This window comes from Vanellus vanellus (assembly GCF_965231255.1).
Source record: "Vanellus vanellus genome assembly, chromosome: 2".
NCBI lineage: Eukaryota > Metazoa > Chordata > Aves > Charadriiformes > Charadriidae > Vanellus > Vanellus vanellus.
The window spans coordinates 38,124,868-38,151,533 of record NC_138906.1 but is presented as its reverse complement, the minus strand read 5'-3'; the positions used below and the strand labels follow the sequence as shown (position 1 = coordinate 38,151,533).

At 36.9% G+C, this 26,666-nt stretch overlaps 1 protein-coding gene across 3 annotated transcripts in view; it reads left to right on the top strand.

Annotated features, from left to right (window-relative positions):
• Positions 1 to 26,666, top strand: part of SKAP2 (src kinase associated phosphoprotein 2) — a 121,586-nt gene that overhangs the window by 68,823 nt on the left and 26,097 nt on the right. For all 3 annotated transcript variants that reach the window (XM_082478968.1, XM_082478967.1, XM_082478969.1), the window contains exons 5-9: positions 2,278 to 2,355; positions 3,098 to 3,181; positions 12,000 to 12,124; positions 13,027 to 13,090; positions 13,951 to 14,055. In XM_082478968.1, the coding sequence (XP_082335094.1) occupies positions 2,278 to 2,355; positions 3,098 to 3,181; positions 12,000 to 12,124; positions 13,027 to 13,090; positions 13,951 to 14,055 (456 nt within the window). The remainder of the gene's footprint in view (positions 1 to 2,277; positions 2,356 to 3,097; positions 3,182 to 11,999; positions 12,125 to 13,026; positions 13,091 to 13,950; positions 14,056 to 26,666) is intronic.

The window sequence follows — 26,666 nt, the reverse complement described above, 5'->3', positions numbered from 1 at the left end:
AGCTTTCAGTGCAAAATAAATGTAGCTTCAGAAAATGCCATCATCAAATTTATCCCGGCTCGTCTCAGCAGAAGTAGCAAAACTGAGAGTGCAGTTTTGACTCTTTGAAGTAGTCAGTTCAGATGAACTTCTACCTGCAGGCAGAGTAACATTAAGGAGTCCCCAAAGTATGAACTTTCCTAGGACTGTACGTCCCATTTGATTTGACCGTTCACTAAACGATCACTTGCCAAGCTTCCTCATCAAATCCCAAACTGATACAAACAATAATGTATAAAGTGACATCCAACTAGTGGTTGAAATTCTTAAATTAAAAAAACTTAAGAGTGAAGTGGTTTTGTTTGTTTAATTATGTCTTCCACATCTGTGGGGATGCACTGTTCTAAAATAAGCCCTACTGGATGAGGTAAAGCTGTAAGTGCTGCACACTGATGCCTCCCAATGACCAATATAAAGCAGCACACTATGTATATTTGTAAAACTCTCATAATATCATCATTAGATCATCTTTTACAGTACCTACTAAACTTACCATGTACCAGCCAGCGAATGTCTTTGTGTTAAATTCTCATTTAACATTGTGCAGTGGTTGCATATTATTAAGCGAGGGGGGACAGCTGCAGCATTTTAAAATGCATGTACATGGAGCCAATAACTCTTGCATTTTTAATACAGTTGTAAGAATTCCATAGAAGCTGAAATAATAGCTAGTGTACTCCTAATATTTAAAAATAATGTTAATTAAAAAAAATCAGTGGAAATGTCAATGTATGTAAAATTTTATCTACTACCTTATGGTATCCAATAAAATCTTTTGTTGTCTAAAAAACCAGTTGTAGTATTTGAGAAATGCATTGTCATTTTAAATTTTTTCATACTTAAAAAAAATAACACTCTCTGCAAGTTCCTATATCTTTTTCTTGTATTCTTGCTCTCACAACTGTATTTAAATAAGACCACCCTAAAGCAACTTATTTGTGGACACTGATTTAAAAAAAATTCTGTTTTAAGGGACAACCCAAAAATCCAGGTAGTTGGCTTCGCCTTCCAGAGACAGTGTTCTTGGTTCAAGGTCGGACAATTGATCTTTAACCCACCCTGCATAGTTTAAAGTGATTTTTAGCACAGGGGTTGTCTGCTGATATCAGTCCTTTTTTGTATGTTTATGTTGGTAGAACTTAATGAGATTACATATATTTTGATGAACAATTGCTGCTATGTAAACTGGCCACCTGCCTACGGTGACTCTTATGAATATTTGATGATAATAAGTAGTAGGAACTTCACTGTGATGTTCGCACGCACCTAAAAAAACAGCAGTACAAGAATAGCTTTTGTTATGCTTTTTTGCTTGCAGTAAACAGTATGACATTTATAGACATGATAATTAGCAGGCATAGCTAGCGTATTTCTGTTCTTAATACTAGGAGTTCCATTTAAATCATAATTCTGTAGTTTTAGGAGGGGAAGGATGCAGGATGGAAGTCAATCTTTAACGTCTAGATTTCTATTTTAAGTTGAGGCAGGGTTGACTGGTTGATCTCATGCTTCTAGCTGTGAATTAGCAGTTGAGAAAAAGGAAAAAAAATACGGTGGAACATAACATTTTGCAGATGCAGCCATGCTCTGCAATATCTAAAATTAGTATCTGTAGATCAACAATTTTGTAGACTTCTGTGCAGTGTCTTTGGTCTATCCAGTATTGCCTTATAGATCCTATAGGCAGTACTCTTGTGTCATATTGCAAATTAGGCAACATCTCTCAACAGCAGGCATCACCTTTTATGATGTCTTCATCTGATTTATTTTTATGTAGACGTGTAATAGAGGGTCCTCACCTTTGTATGTTGTTTCATGATGATTTTGTGTGAAGCTAGTATTGAAAACCCTGTTCCGGATTTAATTGTGTTGAATACTTTTTGTTTGCACATTTGAAAACTTACTGCTGTCATTATCCAACTTGCTTTACAGACCAGGTTCAAGACAAACTAATGTTTTCTGAGTTGCCATAGGTTGTTTAATTACATATTTTACCTTCTGAGACTTGCACGGCCACCTACACAGCTGTATTTTTCCTTACTAAAGTGGTGAGCAGCAACAGCTCTGACATTTTTAGTTTAAGTTTTTGTACTTAAAATAATCTAGCATAGCAGTTACTAGAATTTTTTTTCCCAGTAGCTCCTGCATATTGAGAGTGTAAAATCCATAAGTTTTGTAATGCTACTACATGTATTTTTCTTGAAAAGCAGTGCTTTACAGAACTTATTTTTTTTTCAGGGAATCAGTTTCCTCCTATTGCAGCTCAAGATCTTCAGTTTGTTCTGAAGGCTGGATACCTGGAAAAACGCAGAAAAGGTAAGTCTAACTATCTTTGTGCAAACTAGTTCATATTTTATATCTGGGAAGGCTATGTGTCAGTATTTGATGTTGTACACGCAAATAACTTTATACAGGAGTGATGAATAAAATGGAATAGAACCTGAAATGTTGAAGCATTATTATGCAAAAGAAGCACAGCACATAATTGCTCCTGTAGCATTAAAAGAAAATCCTATTTCTTTATTGACTAAAAAAATCATGCTGTGAAAGTCCGCTGTCAGCCATAATTCAGAGACTTTCAGATATTTTTGAAGAAAACATTAGGAACGTATGTAAAAGTACCATATGTTGACTTCATGTTTCAGTGAGCATCAAGATTTATTTTCCTTCAAGAGGGCAAATATTGATCTCAGCTTTGGTTCAGTCAATATTTACTTTGATTCAATAAATCTTATATTGTCATTTTAATGCCTACTTAATGCTGCAATAACTCTAGGAAATATTTAGGAAGTTGTTCATTATTTCCTTATATTTAATGTTACACATGACTTCTCTCTTTATGTGATTTCAAATTCCCATTTGTTTTCTTACCACAAATTTTTATTTCTAATTTCCTTCTCAGTGTCATACATCTCTCTTCTTTGTATCCAGATTTTGTTTCCTTTCCTTAGCACCTTCCCTGTCTCCTCCTCCCTCTTACCTCACCCTTGAAAAGAAGTAACGTATTTGTGGTCAATAATGACATAAAGTGATATAACACTAATTATATTATTTGCAGATCACAGTTTTCTCGGCTTTGAATGGCAGAAACGTTGGTGTGCTATCAGTAAGACAGTCTTCTATTATTATGGAAGTGACAAAGGTAATATTATAATTATGATAAACTATACAAATGATCTTTTAATGCACAGAAGAATATGAAAGCTTTAGTGGACTTGGAAACTGCAAATCTAAGGCAAAGCACATGAAAAAAGAGGTGGTTCTTAAACAGTGCTGTGAATTTTAAAAATGTCTAAATATTCTTCAGTTCTGTAAATGAGGTGTTCATTTTCTAAAGCAGGGAAACTGAGAAAAGATTAAGGTACTTGTACAGCTACTTTGTGCTCTATTAGGTTTGATAGTATACTGGTACTCAATTAATTCACTGGCAGAAAATGTTCATTCTGTACAAATAGGATTTTAATTTTAAAACACCATCTGGGAATTACACCTTCTGAGTTTTTTAAAGATGGTTCTATCCAGGAAAATGTTAGTCTAAAAATTGCATAGTGGAGTTCCATGTTTCTTTCTAAATAGCTTATTTTCTGAAAAAGCTAGAAATGAAGTAATATATTTAACTGAGAACCAGTCATGGAGACTAAAGCTAGCTTCTGAAGGTGACTTTTAACCTTTAATGGCCAGTTTAGAATGAACCTGGCATAAATATTGGTATACCACTTTGAATTTTTAAAATTGTCAGTCAGATAAAATATCCTTTAAATTGTGTGCCAGGTGTATTTGTTTAAGGGTAAAACAAATGATACAGAAACATATCTGAGTAAATATTTAAAAGTGCAATTACATCTTCCCTACCACCCCCCCAAAAAAAAAACTTATTCCTGGGCAAACTTCCCATTGAGGCTTTTTTTCTTCTGCTTATGTTCATGTGACTCTGCTTGAGATTAGTGCAGGTAGTTATTTTGTGTTGTTTTGTTTAAAGACTAATTTAATTTGGTCCAGTTTGTTTCATTCCTCGATATGCTGAGTCACTTAAAGTCATCCTTTCCTTAAAAACAAAAGAAATGAAGTAAGGGACTAATTCTAAGTCCAGTTTTCATCTTGCTACATTTTCCCATCATATTCTCTGTTTCTGGAGTATATCTGCTAAATGTTCCCTTTTCTTCCTTGCTCTTTTCTTGGGATTTACAGATTGAGCAAACTTCAAAAACACAAACAATCTTTCTTCAAAAATTTTTAGGAGGTGTGGCATAGCACTGATTTGTTAGTAATGATTTATTTCTTTGTCTGGAAAATTATCTTGTGCTGTTTGTTTATATGTAGTTATGCATTATCTAGTACTTAAAAATGGCAAATATTTTGGTCAGAACATATTGCTAGGTCTTAAAGATTGTTCTGGGTTTTTAAATCTTTGTCTTTTCACCTGCTAGTTTTCTCAAAAAACAAAAAGCTTTTTTTCCCCCCTATCTTTGTTTTAATGGTTATTTATGCTTTCTAGCATATGGGCTTTGGATTAAGGCAGGAAAACTGCCCACCTGCCCTTTTTCCATCCTCTTTTTTTTTTTTTTTTTTCTTTCTGTCTCTTGCAACAACCTGACTATCAAGGTTACACTGTCATTTCTAATACCTATGCTGAAATTTAAGGTACATTGAAGTGTGTTCCCCAGCACTTGGCAGGTTGGTGTCATGTTAGGAATTGGCTGTGATACACTGTGGGATCTCTTTCCTTTATCGGTCTATAGACAGATCTTTGGCTTATACACTTACAGCTTTTGTAGGCTGCAGATTGTTTGGGGAAGATCCTCCTAACTGTAATCTAATGATGTGGGAGAGGCAGAGAGTCCATGGACCATCTTTTGGGAATTGTATAGACAGAGCCAGGCTCCAAACAGTAGCTCATGGAGCAAGCAAATAAATCAAATACATGAATTTCTGCCTTGCCTCCATGTGACCGGTGCTGTTAGTGCAGCAAAAGTAGCGCAGTATGGTGGAATCGCTTTCTCTTGCAGACCTGGGATGACCAACACCCTCTGCACAACTTGCCTTTGAAGAAGAAAGCTTTTTTTCTAGACTGGTCAGAGGTACTTCAGCCCTCTGATGCCATAGTACATTTTTAAAGGTTCCTGTTGCAGGGCAGAAGCAAATCACCATCATTGTGAGGAAACTGGATGCCAGCGACTGCTGTAATTCCATAGCAAACTAGTTTGCTGTTGAAACTGAGCTGTCGTCCTGATGGTTGTGAATGTAAGTGCTGCTGTTTATCATGCTGTTTAGCTGCAGATTGTCAGCATGGATGAGGTGTGCGATGAGACAATCCTGAGGACATCTGGCATTTAGTCACTGGAGGAACCTGAAACTGTATTCACTCCCACTATTATGGCCAGCAGTGGTACTGCTGTAGTACACTGTCATATTGGGGCCCTTCTTTTGCTCTGACCCATGATGCTGTACCAGATAACTTGGACCACGTAGAAAATGAAGACACGTTCTTACCAACTGTAGAACAGCGGTGAAGTGTGAAATTGGGTGGCTTCGTGCAAATTGCTGCCACCTCTTGAATCGTTGGGATGGTGTCTGTCTAAACCATGCCGGTCTGCCCTCGCCTGTGCAGTGTCTGCAGATGTTTTGTATTAGCTGGGCCCTGGTTTCTGACAGGTTCCAGGATTGATTCACACAACAGGAAAATTCCCCCTCGTCGATGTGAACCCAGTTTGAAGAGAGACAAGGGAGAGGGGGATTCCGTACATGCTCAGTGCTCCTGCTTGTGTCTCTTTCAATGGATAATGGAGTGCTTTTGCCGGTGTGTTGTGGGATGTAATGCAGAGAGGCAGCAGGGATTTCTAGGTCCTGCTTGGCTTGTTTTGCCTTGTGTGTGTTTTTAAAACCGAATACAGAGGCAAATAATCCGTGAAGCATAATTTGTGTCTGGTGCGGTGTGTATTTTGTTCGCCAAGGTTTGATTTTCATGTTTAAATATCAGTGTATATGTAACCGAATGCTAAATGTGAGCCTAAAGGATGCCTTTTTAATTATGTTGTGTAGATTTGTTGTCTCCAAAACACTTCTAGTTCTTCTTACTTTCTCCTTTTTACATTGGGAAAGCAAGAAGTATGGAAGTGTATAAAGCTCACAAACACATGTAAGGAAAAGTTTCAGAACCATTTATTCAGACCTGAACTATGAAAAATATGAGGCCTAGTCCAGGAGGATATAGTACAAGGTAAAGCCTGTGGAAATACAGTAAATGACTGTGTGTTGGTGTATGTCTGTGTGTTCACCTAAGAGGTTACAAGCATCCTTTTAACAGTTATGATGCCTGCAGGCTAATGAATGTCTTGATTCCTGTTTCCTCCTCTGTTTTCTCATACATTTGGTGCAGCACTGGATAGTGGATTTATCCCTGCAATATAGATAGGTCTAAGTGAATCACCTGCATTTTTCCCCCCGATCAATGATATGTGGAGTAGATGGAGGAGCAAGGCTTAAAGATTTGACCTAATAACGTGTCAGAAATAGGTATTGCAGGCAGCGCATGTATGTTGGTGCTTGTGCTGCAATGTCTGTTGCCAGCACATGGCCCACAACATTGCAGAGAAGCGTGTTCAAATGTCAGAGCTGGCTTGGATTTCCAGAAGCTTGCCTGGTCCTCCTTTTCATACTCTTTCCTTCCATAAACATTTTACAGTCCTTCCCTTTTCTTTGCTTCCATGCAATTGCATCCCGAGTTGGGTACCCTGTTTGCATGTTGTTTTTCTATATGATCTCTGACAGTTCCTGGGTACTCAGGCGCCTAGGTGGTATGGCTAACCTTTCAGACCTCGAAGTGCATGTGAAGAAGGAAAATTAATTTGTTGCTTTATAAATGAATGAATTGATGGCTTCATTACTTCTTCCTCGCTAGGCCACAATGTTATATGCCCTTCTGTCTCAGCAAACTGGAGAGATCAGCTAAATGTTTAGCAAGACAGTAATTGATAATGTCGTGGCAATTTTTTCCCCTGTTAATGGGCACTAAAAATTTATTTTAATTTTTATAACTTGAAAATGGTATCTGTCTGCCTGCCAGTAATATGATATTGAAGAGGGGGATAATTCAGAAGCTTTTAGAAAAGTCTGAGTAGATTTTTTTTTTTTTTTCATTTATTTTTAACATGGACATGAAAATTTTGGTTTTTGGTAAGACAGTGATGGCGAGGTGAATGGATGGGCTACTTCTGTTCATGCAAAATAAGGGTTTTGTTTTATTTTATTTGTTTTCTTAATTTTTTTTTTAAGAACTTGGTGACTGAACAATATTAAGAGAGAGGGAAGCCTAGTTAGAGTTGCATTTGCAGAGCTGTCCTACTGACTCACCCAGGCTGCTGGAATTTCTGCCACGTACTGTTGAAGTATCATTTTGCTTTTAGCTACAGACCTTCTCTTAGTCCCCCCTCTCTGCACAACCACATAGGAAAGACAAAAATCCTTATTTAGTTTAGACTTTACTTTTGACAGAATCCATAATTGAAATCCACAGGAATTGTAAATGTTCAATAGGACTTTGTTGTAGCAGGGTGATGGCAAAGGCTTCTATCTAATAAGTACTGAATATTCTGCTATGAGAATGTTAAAGTCAGACCTCGAGAGGCACAATTGCCGTAAATAGTGCGTTATTTAAAAAATACCTATCGAGTATAAGCAAACTGAATATAAACAAACTGGTGCCCTAAATAGTGTGTTTCAATCATTGCTTCCATTTCTTAATTTTTTAAATTTAGATTTTTCAGAGGACTAGATTAAAGGACAAAAAAAAAATCAATTGCATTTCAGATCTGCTAGCTAAAAGAGAAGAATCCCTATGCATGTGTTTGGAAAGGACTGTTTCAAAAGCTGGAAAAGGAATTACCATTTTGGAGATACTGACACTTACTATTTTTAGAAAGCAGACATCCTGCATATGGAAAAGTATGCGAAATGCCATTTAGCATGAAGACATGTAAACCATAAGATCTCACAGGCTCCTAATTTCAAGATGAAGAAATTTAAATTATAGATTCTAATAGTATCTATAAATACTTTATCACTCTCTGAAATCTTTCTGTTTGCCTTTGTTCCTTATGCCTTTCTCTGTAACTTCTTTCCTTTCTACTATCGGAGTTCTTTCTGTTCTTCAGAATGCACTAATTCTTTTTACATGTGCTAATAATATGGGCACATTGCCTTAGGCCTCAAATTTACAACCCAATCATTTCAAGACCCCGTTGAAGGTTTACCCTTCTTTGTTTTAAAAGTTCCCATGGACTCAGCTACGCAAGGTTACTTCAAAACCCTTTTTCTCCGCTTCCCCTGAGACTCTTTTTTTTCCCGATATAATATTGGTCCTGTTTCCGCTATTAACAACGTTTAACTTTTTTTAGGATGAATTAAGTTTATATGAAAGAAAAATGTTTAAAGTGGCTCTCAAATTTCATTCAGATCTGTATTTTCTCCATTTCAGATATAGCCCCCCATTTTTATTTCTCTTAAATATGTACGTAATAGTTTTTACTTTTTTTTTCTTTTTTTAACATTTAGTGCCTTACTTCCCACTCTGTTATACTAGCTTTTTACAACCTTAAATTCCTGATGCAAAATTATCTACGCAGACCCAGATTTATTTTTCTGTTGTGTCCTGGATATGGGGAGAAGGGAAGAGGAGGAGATGGGAGCAAAGAACAGCTTATTCTGAAATGAGTTTTGACTTAATTGTGCTTAATTTATGCTTGATGATGTTCATGATCTTTTTTGTTTTTACAAGACTGAAGCCTGATAGTAGCATACTTTTACAGTTCTGTTCTATGTTGTTCTGGGGCAACTTAAGGGTTGCCTGTTGTTCAACTGCAAAGCCCTATCTTGAGAAAATAAGAGGCAGCAAGAATGTTATCCTCCTTCAGAGAAGTGAGTTCCATCTGTATATCTCTCTCTAGTTCCTCTTAAATATTCTGTTGTATTCCTGTCTAGGCAAAACTTCGGTTCTGATTTGGGGGTTCAAAATGCAAGTGAAATGTCTGTAGTGTAAATATGCTTCCTGAAGCTGTTTTTAAGGCTCCCATCATAAAAAGCAACTATATCTAATTTTAAATCTCCAAGTGAAATCTTTAAGTCTTCAAAGTTTTTAAACATCAAAAACTGTTTAACTCTCCCCAGAGCACAGTTTCCAGAAAATATTTCTGATATCAACAATATAACTCTGAATGTGAAAGTTCACAGAAGTCACTGTAGCACTAACTTCACATGGCAGCTTTAAACTGAGAGCCCAAGTCTGTCTGCACACCTATTTAGCTGCAAACCTTTGCTGATAAATGAGTTTGAGATGATCTTTCAGTCTGATGATTACAAGATGGCCCTGCCTTCAAGCCTGCACCTGACTACTGTGCCTGGCCATACAGCTACCATGGGTCATGTTTTGCTCCATGGTAATCAGGTGATGGGGTTAGTGTCCAGTCCTACCTGGAAAGATGTATTCTGCAAGAGCAACTGGGATTTGTAGACCTCCATTGCTTGTCACCATCAGAGCATGCGTGTCCTGCCATTCTGTGTTCCTGGAGCCATTTCTCAGGACGTACTGGGCCTTATCTCTGGCTTGCTGCCACAGGGAGTGTGAATGCGTACTGAGAGTCTTTCTCTCAAGTTTAATGGTTGCGGGGTCTGGGCTGTGAAGTGTCTCATTGTCTTAGAATTTCCTCATGGTCAACATTTTAAGCGTATGTGTAATGCTACACTGAACTTTAATCAGAGGTGCTTTACTGCACAGACAATTAGAAGCAAAAGTATCAATGCTATCACTAGTCTATTGCTATAAAGGTCAGTGAAAGGATTTAATAACAAAGGTTATGTATTTTTTATTTGGTCGTGCATACAGGTAATTTTCATTAGTACTGGAACGGCACGTTCTGATAGATAAGACAAAGAGAGCATAAACAATAAAACAATCAAAGGCAATATGGATACCACTCACTGCGTTCCCTTTCCAGTGCAAAGTACAGCGTCTTTCTGTTTTAACTGTAATGCTCTTTGAAAGAACGAGTACCAGTACAGAGATCATCTGAGATTAGCTCTGTAAAACCGTATTACCATAAAAGGGATCATCCATGTCACAGAGAAGCAGTCTCAGAAATAATCTGACTAAATTTGAATACTTGCCTCATTCTTATCTTGACAAAATAGTTTTACTTTTTGATCCTGGTGTTTGTTTATTCTGTCTGCATGCTTCTGTCTTCTTGGGTTTTGATAAACCTCCAGCATGGGAGAGTGAGAAATTAATGTCTTTCACTTCATCTTCTCCCTGAGGTTACAAGTGAGGGAACAATAAAATTTCTAGGCAGCAATGAATCTCATTAAAAGAGGACCTTGTTAACCTTTGGCTAGATATTATTTCTAATATCTGCCTTGGTGCAATTCTATGAATTTTGCATTTGTATACTGTTTGATATAGGGGTGGACAGTTGAGCAAATATAAAATATTAGTACTGTATCATTAGTACTTAATTAAGATATAAGAAAACTTACTGTGGGGGAAGAGACTAGAAGAGAAAATAGAACAGTGCCCTGGATTTTCTCACATAATTTTGTTATTTGGTGTTTACTTGATGAGAGTTCATAAAAAGGTGGAAGGACAAAGAATTTGTGTCTATGTGCATGTAAGATTACTAGCAAAGTATTTATATGATGACTGCCCCTTACATCCATTGATGTTCATGTTGCTGTGTTGACCAATTTTTCCCCTCTCAGGAGTGGAAGAAAGATTTGCTTTCCTATTAAATTTCCAGAAAGATGACAAAATTACGTAGAAAATTGTAGGGTTTTTTTCTGTTTTATCTGCTGTAAAAGTCGTCGTCTTTTGTTGGCAAACATAAGCAATGGATGCTTGATTTGCACCTAAGTTCTGTTCAGCAATACTTAAAGTAGTTTTGCTGTTGTGCCTGATGCTTATTGTTAACGAATGCTTTTCTTTGCTGTGGAAAAAACCCACGCTTTGTGGCCTTTTCTTTCATTTGCAAACTGCACTTTGTTTGCTTGAGCAAAATGTGACTGATGATGCCTATCTTCACTTGAATGCTGCCCTGTGATATACAGAAATTGCAAAACTGGTTTACTTTTACCTTTTTTGATTGTTTTTAATATCCACCAAAACATGCCAGAGCACGTAAAATCAGATGCAGGTTTTGGTCTGAAGAGCTCAGAAGGAGGGCACAGGTGCTGCTTGCCCACCATGCAGTATATTTAAACTCAGGCCTGTTCTAAGTGATACTTTTATAAACCAGAACCTTTGAAAAGTAGAATTGTCTTTAAAACAACCACATGGCTCTACCTAATAAACTGTGGTAGGGCTCAGTACTTTTATTAGCTAATTAAACATTTGCTGTGTTGAGAGAACTGCTTTTGGAACACACATCTGAATTTATAACAAAATTCATTCTGTATTTCTGCCATGTGGAAAGGAGGCACATCTGGGAGTGGGTGGGAGAATGTGAAGAGAAGTTTTTCCAATTGCTTAAAAAGGACTTTGAGGTTTATTTTTTGAGTGAAGTGGTTAGTTTGGGAGGGAGCTCAGCAAGTTCTGAGATAGACAGGTTTTCCCATTGGTTTACTGAACCCGAAAGAGACACTGATTTTTAGAAAGCATGTCTAGCAAGTTCCAGTTCTTGGCTTTCCCTGGATACAAGTGTCATAACATGCACTTCTTACTAAACAAGACCACCATCTGCAAACATCCCCCTGTGGAATTCCTAGGCATCCTACAGGAAAATGTACTTTTGTGTACATCTTCCTTTAAAATAAAGCATTATCTCCAGAAGCATCACCTAATCATTTTGCTAAAAACCTCCCCGTTCTTTGTAAAATTCATGAAATAGAAAACAAAATCTGAATAAACGATAACCTGCTGAGCCACTTACGTTCACTGTTGTAAATGAAGCTCTAACTTTATTTTTTATCTCCAACAGACAAACAACAGAAAGGTGAATTTGCCTTAGAGGGCTACACCATCAGAATGAATAATAGCCTTCGGAAGGATGCAAAGAAAGATTGCTGTTTTGAAATCTCCGCTCCTGATAAGCGCATTTATCAGGTTGGACTTTTTTTATGTTGACTTGAAATTAAATTGATAAAGCCGTTACAATTCCAGTTACTGAATTAACATTTCAGTAAAACAACTTGCACTGACATCTTAATGAAAAAAGGAAACCCTCGCTTGCTTATATTGTATATTCATATATTAGGAAAAAAATCTGATTTAAAATATGTAAGTATGTGTTCAAATATTATCTTTTTGGACAAGAGCAAGGAAATTTATCATCTTTATCTATTGGTCATTTCAGTGTTACCACTTTATCTATTGTATAGTATGTCTGTGTGATTTCTTGTATGAATTAAATAGTAAAAAAAAGTTAAAATATATATCAGTGTTAAATACATACTGTATTGGTCATGGCTTTGCAAGGAAAATCTACGTAAAGACACATATCAGCTGTGCAATTCAGAGATCTATCAGCTAGACATCAATATGGAATGTAAGTTTAATAAGTTTTAAATATCTGAGATTGCAGTTGAAAGCCAGTTAATTAAGCTGTCAGGTAGTGTGTTGGAGTCTGACAAGAACATTTTTAAGAAAACTGTACCCAGCAGTCTAAAGAAATTCATGGGTGTCTTCTAATTGTCAAGGGCAAATTTTGTTCATCAGTTCTGGCTTTGACATTGATGAAGAGAAGCAGCTTTTTTCTGCACAGCTGCCAGCTGCTGATCAGAGTTTCAAATCCATCATCCTCTCCTTCAATTACGTAAATTTGTCAAAATTAGCTGTACATTATAAGAAGCATCCTTGCAAGAAAAGTACCAGAAGACATGAAAAGAATTACTAATGGTTTCTTGAGGAAGTGACGAGAATGCTACAGTCCCTCTTTTTTATTGCTAATGAAATTGTAGTTGCGTTTTTGTCATTACTGCTCGTAGTTATTAATGAATGTTTAATAGTTTACAGCTGCCACTCCCAAAGAAGCAGAGGAATGGGTACAGCAAGTCAAATTTGTAATTCAAGGTAAGCCAGCTGGTAGTGCAGTAGCCTTTATTGCCAGTACAGCTTAGTGATGGTAGTTCCGTCCGTTATCATACCTGTCACATTTGTATATAGAATCATAGAATGGTTTAGATTGGAAAGGACCTTGAAGATCATCGAGTTCCAACCCCCCTGCCATAGACAGGGACACCTCCCACTTGACCAGGTTGCCCAAGGCCACGTCCAGCCTGATCTTGAATACCTCCAGGGATGGGACCTCAACAACCTCTCTGGGCAACCTGTTCCAGTGCCTTACCACCCTCAGAGTGAAAAACTTCTTCCTAATGTTCAATCTGAACTGGCCCTCTTCCAGTTTAAAGCCATTCCCCCTCGTCCTATCGCTACATGCCCTAGTAAAAAGTCCTTCCCCAGCTCTCCTGTAGGCCCCCTTTAGGTACTGGAAGGTCGCAATGAGGTCTCCCCGGAGCCTTCTCTTCTCCAGGCTGAACAGCCCAAACTCTTTCAGCCTCTCCTCATAAGAGAGGTGCTGTAGCCCTCGGATCATCCTTGTGGCTCTCCTCTGGATGCGCTCCAGCAGGTCCATGTCCTTCTTATGTTGGGGACTCTAGTATTCCCAATTGTCCAAGTTTTGAATAGCGAGTCCTAGTTCTCAATCATGTTGTAGCTTTTCCATGACTTTTCTCCTTTTGCAAGATTTTTTGCTTTTTTCCAAGAATACGGTTTAGCTTGAAAGCTCTTACGTATGAACACTGTAAGAAAATAAGCAGAATATACTATAAGCACCAGCTCATAGAAGATGACTTGTGTTTTCATTTTGCATAAATTTCTGCTTAGGCATACTTTTCTAGTAAATGTTAACTTTTTTAACTGCTGTTACATAGATATGGAATCTAATACTATTCCTGAGGAGGAGGAAGAGGAATATGATGATGTTGGACAAGTGAGCAGTGAACCAATAGATGATAGCATTTATGAAGAAGTTAAAGGTATTGTTGAATTTTTTTATTTTGTGGCTTGTGATTATTTTGTCTTTTCTGCTTCTAGTCTGATAACTTTTGACTGGCTAAAAGTAAGCGAGTAAAGTAACCTGATGAATAAGATACTTTCAGATTTCAAGTTTTGTGATGACATTGAAAAAAGAAAGTCTTCAACCAGGTCTGAGTGAGAACAGTTCAGTTTTCATTAGTGGGGGCATCAAAATAGTGCAGAATGTGTAAAAGTGGTCTCAGGGGACTTTCAGCTCATTAACATTCTCTGGTATGCAGTTTTTTTTAATTAAAAAATTGACTTGCCTTACAGCTTTTTCCACCAACTTGCCCATCATTTTATTCTTTAGTCATTTTGACATTTGTATTAAGCAGAAGTTTATCACTGTGTATGTTATCAGCTGCTGGCTAATACAAAATTCCATAATCCTGCAAGAAAGCAATGTGTTGGTTTGAATGGGCTCTGGTGATGAACTGTAAGTAAAGGCAACAGGATTATTGACATTGTTTTGTTTCATGTCTTCCAGCATGACTATGATTATACAGAAACTTTTTACTGTGGACTTTCTGATGTGGTCAAATGATATGACTCTAGATGTCCACGTGTATCTATAAGATGGCAAAACAAAAGAAAAAGAGCTTGGTAAAAGCTCTTGGAGTTGGTTATAGACATGCTAGTGTTAGGAGAAAGGTAGTCACTCTTGATTATATTTTAAGCAGCTATGAAAAAATCAGTTTTTCAATTACCATTAGTTAACAAATGACATTTTAAAGTGATATGACAATTAACAATCACTTTATGTGAAATAATGTTCTGCACCCCTTGCTGATTGGGGCAGTGCAATTATCAGCAATAACTTGAGAGGAAAAATTAGTTGTGTCATGTGATGCTGACTAACTTTATGTATCTGGTAGGTGGAGTATTCTGACCGTTGGAGAAAAGAACATTTTATAGTATGCCTTGGTTTTCATTTTAAGGTCATTTTAGTGGACCAAGGGAGCAGATACCATGAATGACTGGTCAAAATTATTATTGTAAAATTGTAGCAGCACTCAATTCTTTAAGAGCTGGGTTTTTTTGGTTCCGTTTCTTTGACTTGTACCTAGATTACTTCAGCACAGAATACATGTTTTGCTGAAATGGGGTGCAGTGTGTCATGCCTGCTGAAAAACTCTTCTGCAGTGAATATAAAAATTACATTATAGGGCTTAATCTTATAGCTAGAGGATACAGCCAAACCTTATTGCAGTGCTTTTTGGATGCTCAGGCTCTTACAGAAGGTGATCCTGTATGCGTACCCATGCTTTTGTTAAAGAAGCTCTAGATGTATCCTGGGATAAATTACTCTTTTCTGAGGTTCACTTCTCTTACCTGTTCATTTGAATCTCAGACAATAAGTAGATCTGGAGCAGTAACACGTACAATATTGGTAGGGTGCTAATAGTTAATGTATGCTTTGAGTTCTGTCTTCAGAGAGTTGCTACCTTGGTATGATTCTGCAAGAATTTAGGGTACTTTCACTTATATCCCATTTTTATGTCAGTTTTCCAGGAACTGTTGTCTCCTAATGTGGCTAATAAATCTGAAATGTAACAGAACAGCTGTCACAAAGAAAGGATAGCTCTTCTGTTATTCAAGAAATCTAGTTTCAGTTTTTAGTTAAATGAATTTCTTTCCCCATGATCTTGGAGTGGTGCTTCTTTTTCATGTTATCAAGTAGGGATTATCTTTCTTTATCTCTCATGCTTTCTCCATCTCGTTTATTTGAATCGTAAACTTTTCAGGAAGGACCATCTTACCTTGTACAGTGGAGCTCTTAGTTTTGGCTGTGATGTGTTGGCATAACTAAGTAAAAATAAAGCGTAAGTTCGCAATAGATTTTAAGTGATTAAGGCGTCTTTTTCTCTTCCATAAATGTGCTTTAGTAGTCATTTGCTTAAACGGAATTAAAAACTTATGACTCTGATGCCTCCATCTCTTCTTTATCCATAGCATATTGTAGAGTATTAGATAAAGTGCTAGCTGGCAAACCTCCCAGGAGTAAGCCTTATTTGGTTCTTGTGTAGCTGTTCATCTAAACTTGATGGTGAAAGAGCATACTCCACTTTGGTCTCACCTGCCTTAATTAGGCCTGATTGGTTGCATTTAATTCCAGTTGGCTGTCCTTTCTATTTTCCCAGGTAAGTGAATTACTCTTTCTTCCTTCCATGGTCAAAAGGTGGAGTATCATTATCCCTGCTGTTACCTGACTTAATCATACAGAGCAAATAAGGAATTTGCTCTGTAAAAAGAATTATTTGTGCAGTCCAAAATCTATGCTAAGCTCTGGAATGCCGAAGACAAATATGCTAAATCCCTGTGAAGAGGGAGAAGAAATTAATCTCTGCTTTGTTTTTATCCTCAAAGCATCTTGATGTTAGAGGCTTTTGATACTCTGTTTCCACAGATCCACTAGCGTTATAAATACTGAATTTCAGGTACACAGCTCACTGTACTTTGTTATTTAATTGACTATAATTTGCAATTTCTCAAGCAAGTAAAATTTTGCATTTCTGTAGTTCTCCAGTCTTTTTTATCAGCATTTCAGAAGCAAGTTAAGCCAGTTCATGATGCAGTCCATTTTGTAATAGTCAGTTTGGTATTTGAATAAAGAGTGTTTGGATTAAAAAGAGGATATGGAAATTTTTGCACAGTTTTGAAAATTGGAAATTTTGGAGAACTGTTGCGGTAATCAGAACTGACTGATGCTGTATTCTCTAGCTATCACATTGCTTAGCTATTTTTTTTTTTTTTTTTTTTTCTTTTCTCCTGCATGTGCCAGGAGACAGTGTAGATGGATTTTCCAGGCAGGAGCTGAATAGCTTCAAACCAGTATCCAGAATGGTAACAGTCTATTAGCCTATTAAAAGTATAGATTTCAGTGGAATTCAATTTGTACTGTCTGCTGGCAAGAGGAGTGGGTTGATAGTTGGAGAAGGTACAAAGAGAGGTGGGAAAATTTTATCTTTTGATCTGTTAAGTCACTTTCTTCTTTAATAGCACATACAAATTCATATTTACTATAGAAGCATCATTTTCCTGGTTCTCAGTATTAGTTAGGGTTTTACTGTAATTATTCAGGTAGAGTCAAAAACGTCAGAACTGCCAAAGATTTCCCAGCTTGTAAAACCTTCCGTGCAAGATTCTTCAGGAAAAGAAAGCTTTGAACTGTCTTCAACAAACGAAGCTTTTGTCTTTTTGTTTTTTAATAAAATGTGGAGGAAAACTTGGTTAAGTCAATAAAGGCCCATTTTGCTTAATTAGCTATTTATTTTCTACCGTAATACATGCTATATAATTTTGCAGTCCGCAGCTGGGTATTATAAGCTGTAACATAAAATAACTTCTAAAACTGTAGTATTAAATAACTGTGTGTGTAGAGCTGCCTAGATGCATAGAGTTTCTAGCTTAATGGTGTTTTAAACAATGGAGTTGTTCTTGTCAGAAAAGAGAACGCTTGCCTGCTTTAAACATGTCATCAGCCCTTGCAGACCAAATTTTTTTATTAACTCATGGTTTTGGTGACATAATTTTTAAAGGCCTTCAGTATTGTCTTCTGTGATTTCACATCTGTATGGAGGACATACCCAAAACTCCAGTGCCTAACTACTGCCTGCTTCCTTCTGCTCAGTTTGTGTACTGTCTACAACCCTCTTGCACAATAGGAGAAAAGGTGTTAATCTAAGATAACAAGGTTATCTTAATTTTCAATCTCGTGTTGTCTTTCTCTTCTGTTCTTTTTCTGCTCACAAACTTGCATTATAGCAGTACTTTCCATGGCATACAGTATAATTTCCATTAAAATGATTCTATAAAAGGGTTTGATTCTTATTTGGTGGTGCTTAGTTGGTGCATGGAGATAAAAAGCTGCCCTCACAGAATACCGAAGGTTGCAAATCCTGAAGCAATGTGATGTGACACAAGGCTGGCATTGTTGGCTTTGTGCCTTCTCTTCTCAGCCTGTCCATAACACAGAAGTTCTCTGTGTTCTTGGGTGAGAGAGACGTAAGGACGGTGAAATTCAGCGCTCTGGTGATCTCTAGTCAGGGGAACTGCTGTGGAGGACTAACCCAGCCAATACAACTTGGATCAGTTCTTAGTTTGCTGTATATTAAATTTGAGGATTGATTCAGTCTCTGATTGGGCAAAGAGTCATGGGAATGGAAAGCTTGCTTCTGCCTTTTGATTCCCGCTATCAGTCCTCTGCCAAACATTTTGGTCAAGCCCAGGTATCTGGCCAATAATTCTGTTCTGCAGTGTAGTTGGAAGCTTGGCTAGGGAAACTCTGTAACTAAGGCAAAGCTCAGGGAAAGGTAAGAAATGTCTTAAGTTGTATGCAATAGGAAGTGTGCTATGCAAAGAAACACTTTTTAATTCGTTTACTTATTTAGAATGAAGTCTTTCAAACAGTTTTAAAAGTTTATTGATGTTGTTTCAGAACTTATTTCTGAGTGTGAAACGGGGAATGATCATCTTGTCTCTATTTTTGAGTTTTCTCTTTAAGCAGCTTTGTTGCTTTATTTTTTTTTTCTAACAGTTAACCTCTGCTGTTAAGCAGCATAACTTAATACCACACTCATCCTCTCATGTTGCTGGGTTCCTTGATCTTTGAAGAAGCAAATGGTTTTTATGATGTTGTACCGTTTTCATGAGCATGGAGGGGGAAGAAAGGAATGTGAGGTCTGATTTACCTCTTTTTGGGAAGAAGGAAGTAGTGATTATGTAGTGGGGTTTGAGTGTAAGTTTGATTTGTCACTCATGAATGTGGACTCATAGTGAATACTTGTGTTCTCAAAATGTAGTGCCAGGTGTATTGACTTTTTGGCTCTAGAAGTGAAGATTTCACAGCGCTGTGTTAATGAAAATGCCTTTTCAGAAGACCTTTGCTTATTTTAGAATTTTCAATATATCACAGTTAGGGTCCATGGGCCCAACATAGCATTTGGTGTCAAGCAGTCCCAATTATGGATTACAACTGTATAATCAGTTTCTAAAACCAGTAAGGTAAAGTGAAGGAACTATTAATTTGTAACCCAGTTGTAACCCAACTAAGTTAACCCAACCCAATTAAGTTGTAACCCAGAGCGGTAGTTTTAAGTCAGCAGAGGCGTACATGATTATGGAATCTGAGATGTTACTTGTGATTATTGCTGTTAAGTCAGTATGTTACATATCCTGGTATATTTTCAAAATTCCTCCGAGCATTTGTTGTTTAAGTAAGTAGTTAGGCAATTCTTTACTTCTTGTCCACGGAAGTTGTATATAATGCTGATGTGCTATAATTTTTTTTTATTTCTATTTTTTCCACAGAAAGAATTTTAAGTGCTTTTAGTTAGTAAATTAAGTGTAAAGTATAAGTAAGATCTGGAATATTTGAAGCTGAAAAGACCGTATGTAAGATCAGCAATTTTGAGGGCAGTACTAAAGATGAGTTTCTAAAGTAATTATTGAAAGTGTTTTGAATAATTTCCATTAAAACATCTTTCAGATTCAAGAACACAGCACAGGATTTTTTTTTTCCTTTTGAAGTAGTGAGGGCAGGTCATTCTTCAAAACAATTTTTTCAAAGATCGGATCTCAGTGTTGTTAAGAAATTAATATTTTTCACTTGTTTAGCCATTGCATTGGTTTTATACATGGAGTATTTTTGCCCGTGATATCTTGCTGATAGGTGGAGTCTGAAAACAAGGAGAAACAGGGTGCCATGGGGCTTGCGCAGTTTGCTGTAAATCAAAAGTAATTAAAATAATAATATAAGAGCAGTGAAAAGCAGATGCAAAATACCTTTTGGTGTTAAGGAATAGTAAAGATTTTTTTTCTATCCAGGATGTGTGGTTTTGTTCTCTTGATCACTGCAATTTGGGGTCTACTGAGTGTCTTTGATTATATGCCAGACATAGAAATCACGGAAAACCAGCTTCTTTCAACTCTATATTGCTGAATCCCAACTGCTGTGAAATGGAGCTGGGTCTGAATTCTTTGTCACTCTGGGTTTTGAGGCAGTATTCTTATGGGGTTTATATATATGGATTTATATATATACCATGGAATGTTCTTCAGTTAGTACTAAATGCTCATGAGACATGGAGCTATGAATCCCGACAACTTTTTGTATTTAAAGACATCGCATCCAGCAGGTGGTTAGGAACTTGATACCTGGACCTCAGCTTTTGTTTGCCACAAGAGCTTGGCCTTTATCTTCAATTAATGTAATCCTACATCTAAAGAGGGAACCTTTTCTTTCTATTGATGTTAGGTGTCAGTGATGGAAGAAGAGGTAAGACAATCTGGTGTAGCTGGAAAGAATGAGATGTCCATTGAGTGGGAAGTGGCAAGTCTTTGGGAGGAAAAATAAGGTTCACAGGCTCTTCTCTGTTTCTTGTGAAGCGAATATGAAGTGGTGGTCCATGAACAACGGATGGCTCATAGCTGTCAGGAAGGCATGTGAGGGGTGTATTCACTGGTGGGGTTGGGGTTGTGTACTGAGAAATACTCTTAAAAAGTGTGTTCTTTATTTAGTAATATACTTCTGCTGCAGAAAATTTAGTCAGCTATGAAATTCAAAATAGTTAATTACAATATCTACAGTAAATGGAAAATGTGTGCTATTAAGTTTAGGCATTTGTTCTCCTGTCTTTGAACTGCATGCAAGACTTCATAGTTTTCAGACATTTAACTTCATAAGTTTCAGAGTTTACACATGGAGAAAATAGAAGTGACCTTCCTGAAGTTGTGGTCGACTGTTACAATAAATTAAGCAAGTTTGTGTTGGAAAGCTGTGTTTATTAAAGTCTTGGGTTATCAAAGGCTGAATTTTATTTCTGGATTTCAAAGTTTAAAAAAAAAGAAAAATACCCTAAAGCCCAATCAGACCAAATCATGCCCCCCCCCCCCAACCAGGAATAGTTAAATCTACATCATCTGTTGGCATTTTGAAGCTTGTTTACTTAAAATTAGAAGGCATAACTTAATAACATCTAAAAGGGGAGTATTTTTAATCGTGCACATTTATGTTTAAAGAACTCTTTTAAAAACTAATTAGAACATAACTCATTGAAAGGAACTTACTTATTGAAATAAGGTATTTAGTTGCAAGTACTGATCAATCATTTTTATGTAATTTTCTGTGCACCAGTACTAAACAACGTTTGACACTATTGATTTGTAAAACCAATCTGATGTGAACAGTATGTGACAGAAGTTATTTGTTATTAAGAGATAGAATCCTGTCTCAGAAAAGCTTGTCATTCTGGCGAGAAAAAAAATCACACAAAGTAATTTTACTTGTATCAGAGTTTTTTCAGTGTTGACTCTGCTTCTGACAGCTGGCTTCATGTTAAATGTGAACAAAGCTTTGTTTATGCGTGCATGTCTTCAATGGGTTATAGACCCAAAGTTCGTTCTTTTGAAAGCAAAGTAGTTTTCTTTGGTAGCGCAGTTTTTATCTAATTAAGCAGCAGTGCAATAATTCTAATTCAAAGCATTCAGAAGAAATGTCTTGGTATGTGAGATAGTTTATTAACCATAAATTTGAGGAATTGCTGTAGTTTAGCAAGTTCAAAGCAAAATGTCAATTGTATTATGTATATTTATGAAAATAGAAATGTTGGGCTTGCTCTACTGCTTGGGTATAACTGTGATGAATACTATATAGATAGATCAAGGAACCTTTATTTTTTGAATTTGTGACGAATGACTGCATATCAGGCTATTAAAACCATTAGGTAGGGTTTTTTGAGAAACAAGAGCAACCAGAGGTTATATGGTGCCTCAGGCTATCGCTTCTCAACTTTTCTGGTTTCCACGAGGTAGCTATTAAAGAACCATAATTTATACAACTGGATTCTCAAATACGACCCGGCAAGGTGGGTTTTAAAAGCTGTATTAATCACTCTGTTATTGTAGATACAAATCTCTTATTTGAATTTTTCAGCCTTAAGAAAGGCATCAGCATAAATCCTTCTGTATGTGTCTTTTCCTCTCTGCGTGCTTTTTATCTGCTACTCACTTTCTTTCCCACTCTCCTCAAAATGGAGAAACAAAATACTACTATTTAACCAGAGCTTCTTGAATTTTGCTGGCCATATGCATGTATGCCTGATTTGCTTGTGTGTTACAGTGTACTGTGTTTTCAATGGATGTCATATTGAGTTTACACATATACAAGGAAGGTGACATAGGAAAAGGCCGCCTGTTCACTTTTCTAGGCTTCTGCTCCCTGGGCTGGGTAGGAGCCTTTGAAAGAAGCAGGTTGGTTGCTCCTATGAAAGGAAAATGGTCAGCAGGATACAGGTCCCAGACCACACAGTGGACCAGGCAGAGAGGTCAAGATGCAGCAGTCTGCTGTGCCGTACGCTAGAGAGAGAGGGATGCGCCAGGGAAATGCAGGCTGCAGGTACTCTGATAAGCTTCAGCAGTGAAGGGAAGAATGTTTTCTTAAGAAGCCAGAAAACACTGAGGAAAGTTTTTGGCAAGTTGGTGAAATTTGGATTAGACAGCAAGGTAGGAAAAAAATTTTCTGATCCAGAAAAGGGATGGTTGGCACAGGGGATATTTTGTTTCAGTCCTTTTTTTAAAGTCTACCTTTTCCTTGCAGATCTTGATTTCCTCCGCCTAAAAACTCTGAGTTTGTGTTCTAATGAAAGCTAGTTTAAGATCTGGGGAACTGCCTATATCCTTAAGGAAGAGGTTCCACCATTTCTGTCTTTGGTTTGTGGAAGGGTTTTGTCTTACCAGACTGTAATGATTATTCTGTCTGTGAATCTTGAAGGTAACAGTGGGTAAAACTGGGAATTAAAGGAAGGAATCTCATTTTCAAAACAAAACTGCTATCTGCAGAAAAGCTTCTGGATCCTAGGATGAGTGTCCTCCTTCCACTGATCCAAAAATATACTAACTGAATCTAGACTTGCTTCCATTTGCTTCTCAAATTTATTTCCTTAAGAAGTGAGGCATGTCCATTAGTAAATGTTGAACAGTGGTTTCAGATTATTTGATAAAATCGTATCCATCTTGAAATTTTGTTTGTCATAATTTCCAGTAAGGGTCATGAGACCCAGTTTCTGGTTGAACTGCCTAGCTCAGGCCTAGCAAGTGGTGGTTCTTACAGTGCGGCTGGGACTGTGTTGTGTCTCTGCCATGAGAGCTGGGGTAATCCAAAATGCTGGCTGCGAGGGAATTCAAGTAATCTGGGACTCTGGGGCCCCTGGAGTTTTCCGAGATGCAGCTGCATGCCAGTCCCACAGTAACATGGTGAGCTGCATGGGGAGCAGTTGTCATCTCCAGTTTATGAACTGTTTCCAGATCTCTGTTGTCCTACCTCATCTCTCTGAGGTGTCCCCCTACATATGGCATGTAGGGCTAGTAAGATCAGACATCCAGAGTTGCTAGTCCTACTGTGGACCTTACGTGTGAGAATGGTGGAATGGGACAGTATTTGTAGAAATCTGTGTGGGAAGGCTATCCCAAATATGGTATGTGTAAACAGCCTGTGTTGCAGCTGTAATTTTCTGCTTATTTCTGATTTAACCTGATTTTTGCTTACTAGTGAATTGTAACAAGACTATTTTACCTTTGCTTTATTTAATTATTTAAGCTGGAGAAAGGATTTAGCATAGCTGACACAATTTAATTTGATGGCACGGGCCATAAACAGTGAAAAGAGGCAGTGGTGTGGATTTGCTACTTTTCATGAAAGTACCCAAAGGGTAAAAACTGCTGATTTTTTTTTTTTTTTTTTTTTGGTCAATGTGCAGTTAATGATCAACACAGAGAATACAAAAATGTCTTGGTAGAACATTTTTAAAGAAGTTGTAAGAGAAGCATCTGGGAGCCAGACTTTTCTTGTGGAAACATGCCAACAACTGCATTGTGTTTCCTTGCACTAAAGTGAACTATGCTGAAATGCCTTGTCTTCTGTCCCTTTTTTGAGTAAGTTCATTTCTGGAATCAGACTATAAATTTGAATACTTTAACCCTGCAGATTATTAAAGGATATTATGTGGTTTAAACAAGATGCTTCTTTATGAATTCTATGTATGTAAATATTATGTCAAGTCACATTTGTCACAATTAGGGATATGTAGTTTTCAGAAATGGCTTTTGAATTTAAATCTTGCTGCTGATCAATGAGTATGGGAAACTTTACTTGACATTTACAGACTTCTTTTCTGTATAAAGTATAAATTTAAGCCTGAGAAATATAACCCCTGCACATGGTTGTCAAATAACACTGCAGTACAGAGTTATACAGTATAGATTAGTTAATTGAGTATTTGATTGCTAGATGTATTTACATAGAGAACTATTTATATTTTCTATGTAGATTTTAATAGCCACCACATTTATTTTAGCAAAACATTTTAATAATAAGGTTTATAAAATGTCATGTTGAACACTTAAACTATTTACATAACTAAGAGCTATTACGGGTTGAGAGAACAAACAAATTTACTTTAGTTACAGTGAATTCACATAAATCTTTATTATGTTTATATATAAGAATGTACTTATGTGCATGCCACACATTTAGGCAAGCAATCTCTAGCACAAATTCCAGTGAACCTACAATACAACCATGGAATCAGCTTCAAAATCATTGTTTGTTTTGTCCCTTTGAGCTACTAATTTGCATTCTGTCTAATAATTGCAACTACTTTTTCGTGGGGGTGAGGGGGGACAGAGGAGGGAGCATTTTTTGTTAATCAGCTAAATAATTAGATGAGCGTGTAGAAACATTAACCCCCAGAAGCTTTCCTTTACGTTGTTGAGGCCTGTTAAGAGCAATATCTTAAAACATTTTATTCCTTCTTTGAATGTTCAAGTATGGATTTAGGTAAAATGCCTATTGCCTCGATTTTGTATGCCAAATTTGAGGCTTTAGGAACATTTTTAGAAGTGGAGCCAAAATTGTGCTTTTGTTGGAAACTAACTTGAAACTTTACCTTCAGAGATGCTTCTGATCAGGAGTGGAAGTTGTTACCTGATCTCTTGATCAAAAAAAATATAGGTAAGATTTTAAAAAGTGCCTAATCAAACTTAAAGAATTTGTAAGGAGCTGGATTCTGATGTCACTTATGAAATTTTCACCTTGTTTGATGGCCTATCAAATAATTTTTTCTTTTCTGGGTTTAATATATTCTGACCACTTCACTCAGCTTATGGCATTAGACAATTCTAAGAAACTTGATTTCTGAAAACAAATCCCTGAAATAGTGACTTTAATTGTGAATACAAAGTGTCTGTGAATATAAAAATGGGAAGAGTGAATGAGTTTCTGAAAGTGGATCTTTCTGTAATTTCTTTTATTCTTCATTATAATTATTGTGTGCATATCCACAATTGAACTTGCTTGTGATGACCTTTATCTTTTCTCTTGAGAAGAATTACTATCATCAGGTCTCTCTTCATGAGGAAATAAAAAGGTCAGTGCAAAACCCATCCCTTATTTCTATGCAGTGCACATTGCACTTTGGCATATTTGTATTGAATTTTATTAATAATAATTAGATCACTTTGTCAAAGAAATTTTAGTTTTCCAAAATTAGACATTCTAAATGGTCTTTCCTGGTATGTACTTTTGCTTTTCCTGCCTTTTTTTTACTTCTTCTCCTCTCAAGCTTGCTATTGGTGTAACTAATATTTTACATACTTCTATTCCTCCTAATCCTTTCAGTCTAGCTAATTTTTTCCTCCTCTAACCTTAAATTGGCAAACTGTTAATTCTTCTGCGTCTATGGTTGTTGCTTTTTTTTTATTTATTGGAGATTTTGAATTACTTGTTGTTTGGAAGACTTGTGCTAGGAACTGCACAACTGAGTTGATTCAGCTGCCACTCAAAACTTTACTGAAGGTTGCTTATTTGCAAGGAGAGCTCCAAGGAGGAAGCCGAGTTAATGAAATCTTAATATATTTCTAACTAAACTCAGGAATTGCCTGTACCTCTGTGGATTGTTCAGTTGTCCTAATGAGTATATTCTGTTCTGTCGTTCAGGTGACTGAACATGTTTTTCCTCCCATTGTGATACTTTGCTCTTAAAGCCTGGAGGGCCTTGTGAAGCCCTGGAAGCAGCAACTTTCATACTAACAACCTCTGTGTTTGGTAAATGAACACAATTTGTGGGGTCTGAAGACAATATAGTCGTTATACAAATTAGTTGTGACCACAGAATGGGGCAAGGGCAGGGAAGCAAGGATACTGGGGCACTTGGTACTGGGGAAAGGAAAGAAAAATAAAGAGGAAAGGTGGTAACATATATTCAGGTCTCAACAAGTAGGGAAGGTAAGTAAAGCAAAGCATGCTCCTACATTTCCTGAAAACTTGGTGAAATTATGCGCAGTAGAGTGAGAAGATGCACTTTACAGCAGCTGCGGGCAACCTTGCCAACAATGCTCAATTTTCTGTCTTGTGCGAGAGCAACTGTGTTTCCTCCAAGGACAGAGATGTGTTCTTTGATCATGTAGCCTTCACACATTCTGCCCTAAAACATTATAAAAAGCACTTTGCTGGAAAAATATTTTCTTCCTTGTTTTTTTCCAGTAAACTAGTGAGAAGTCATATAGTATCTTCCTG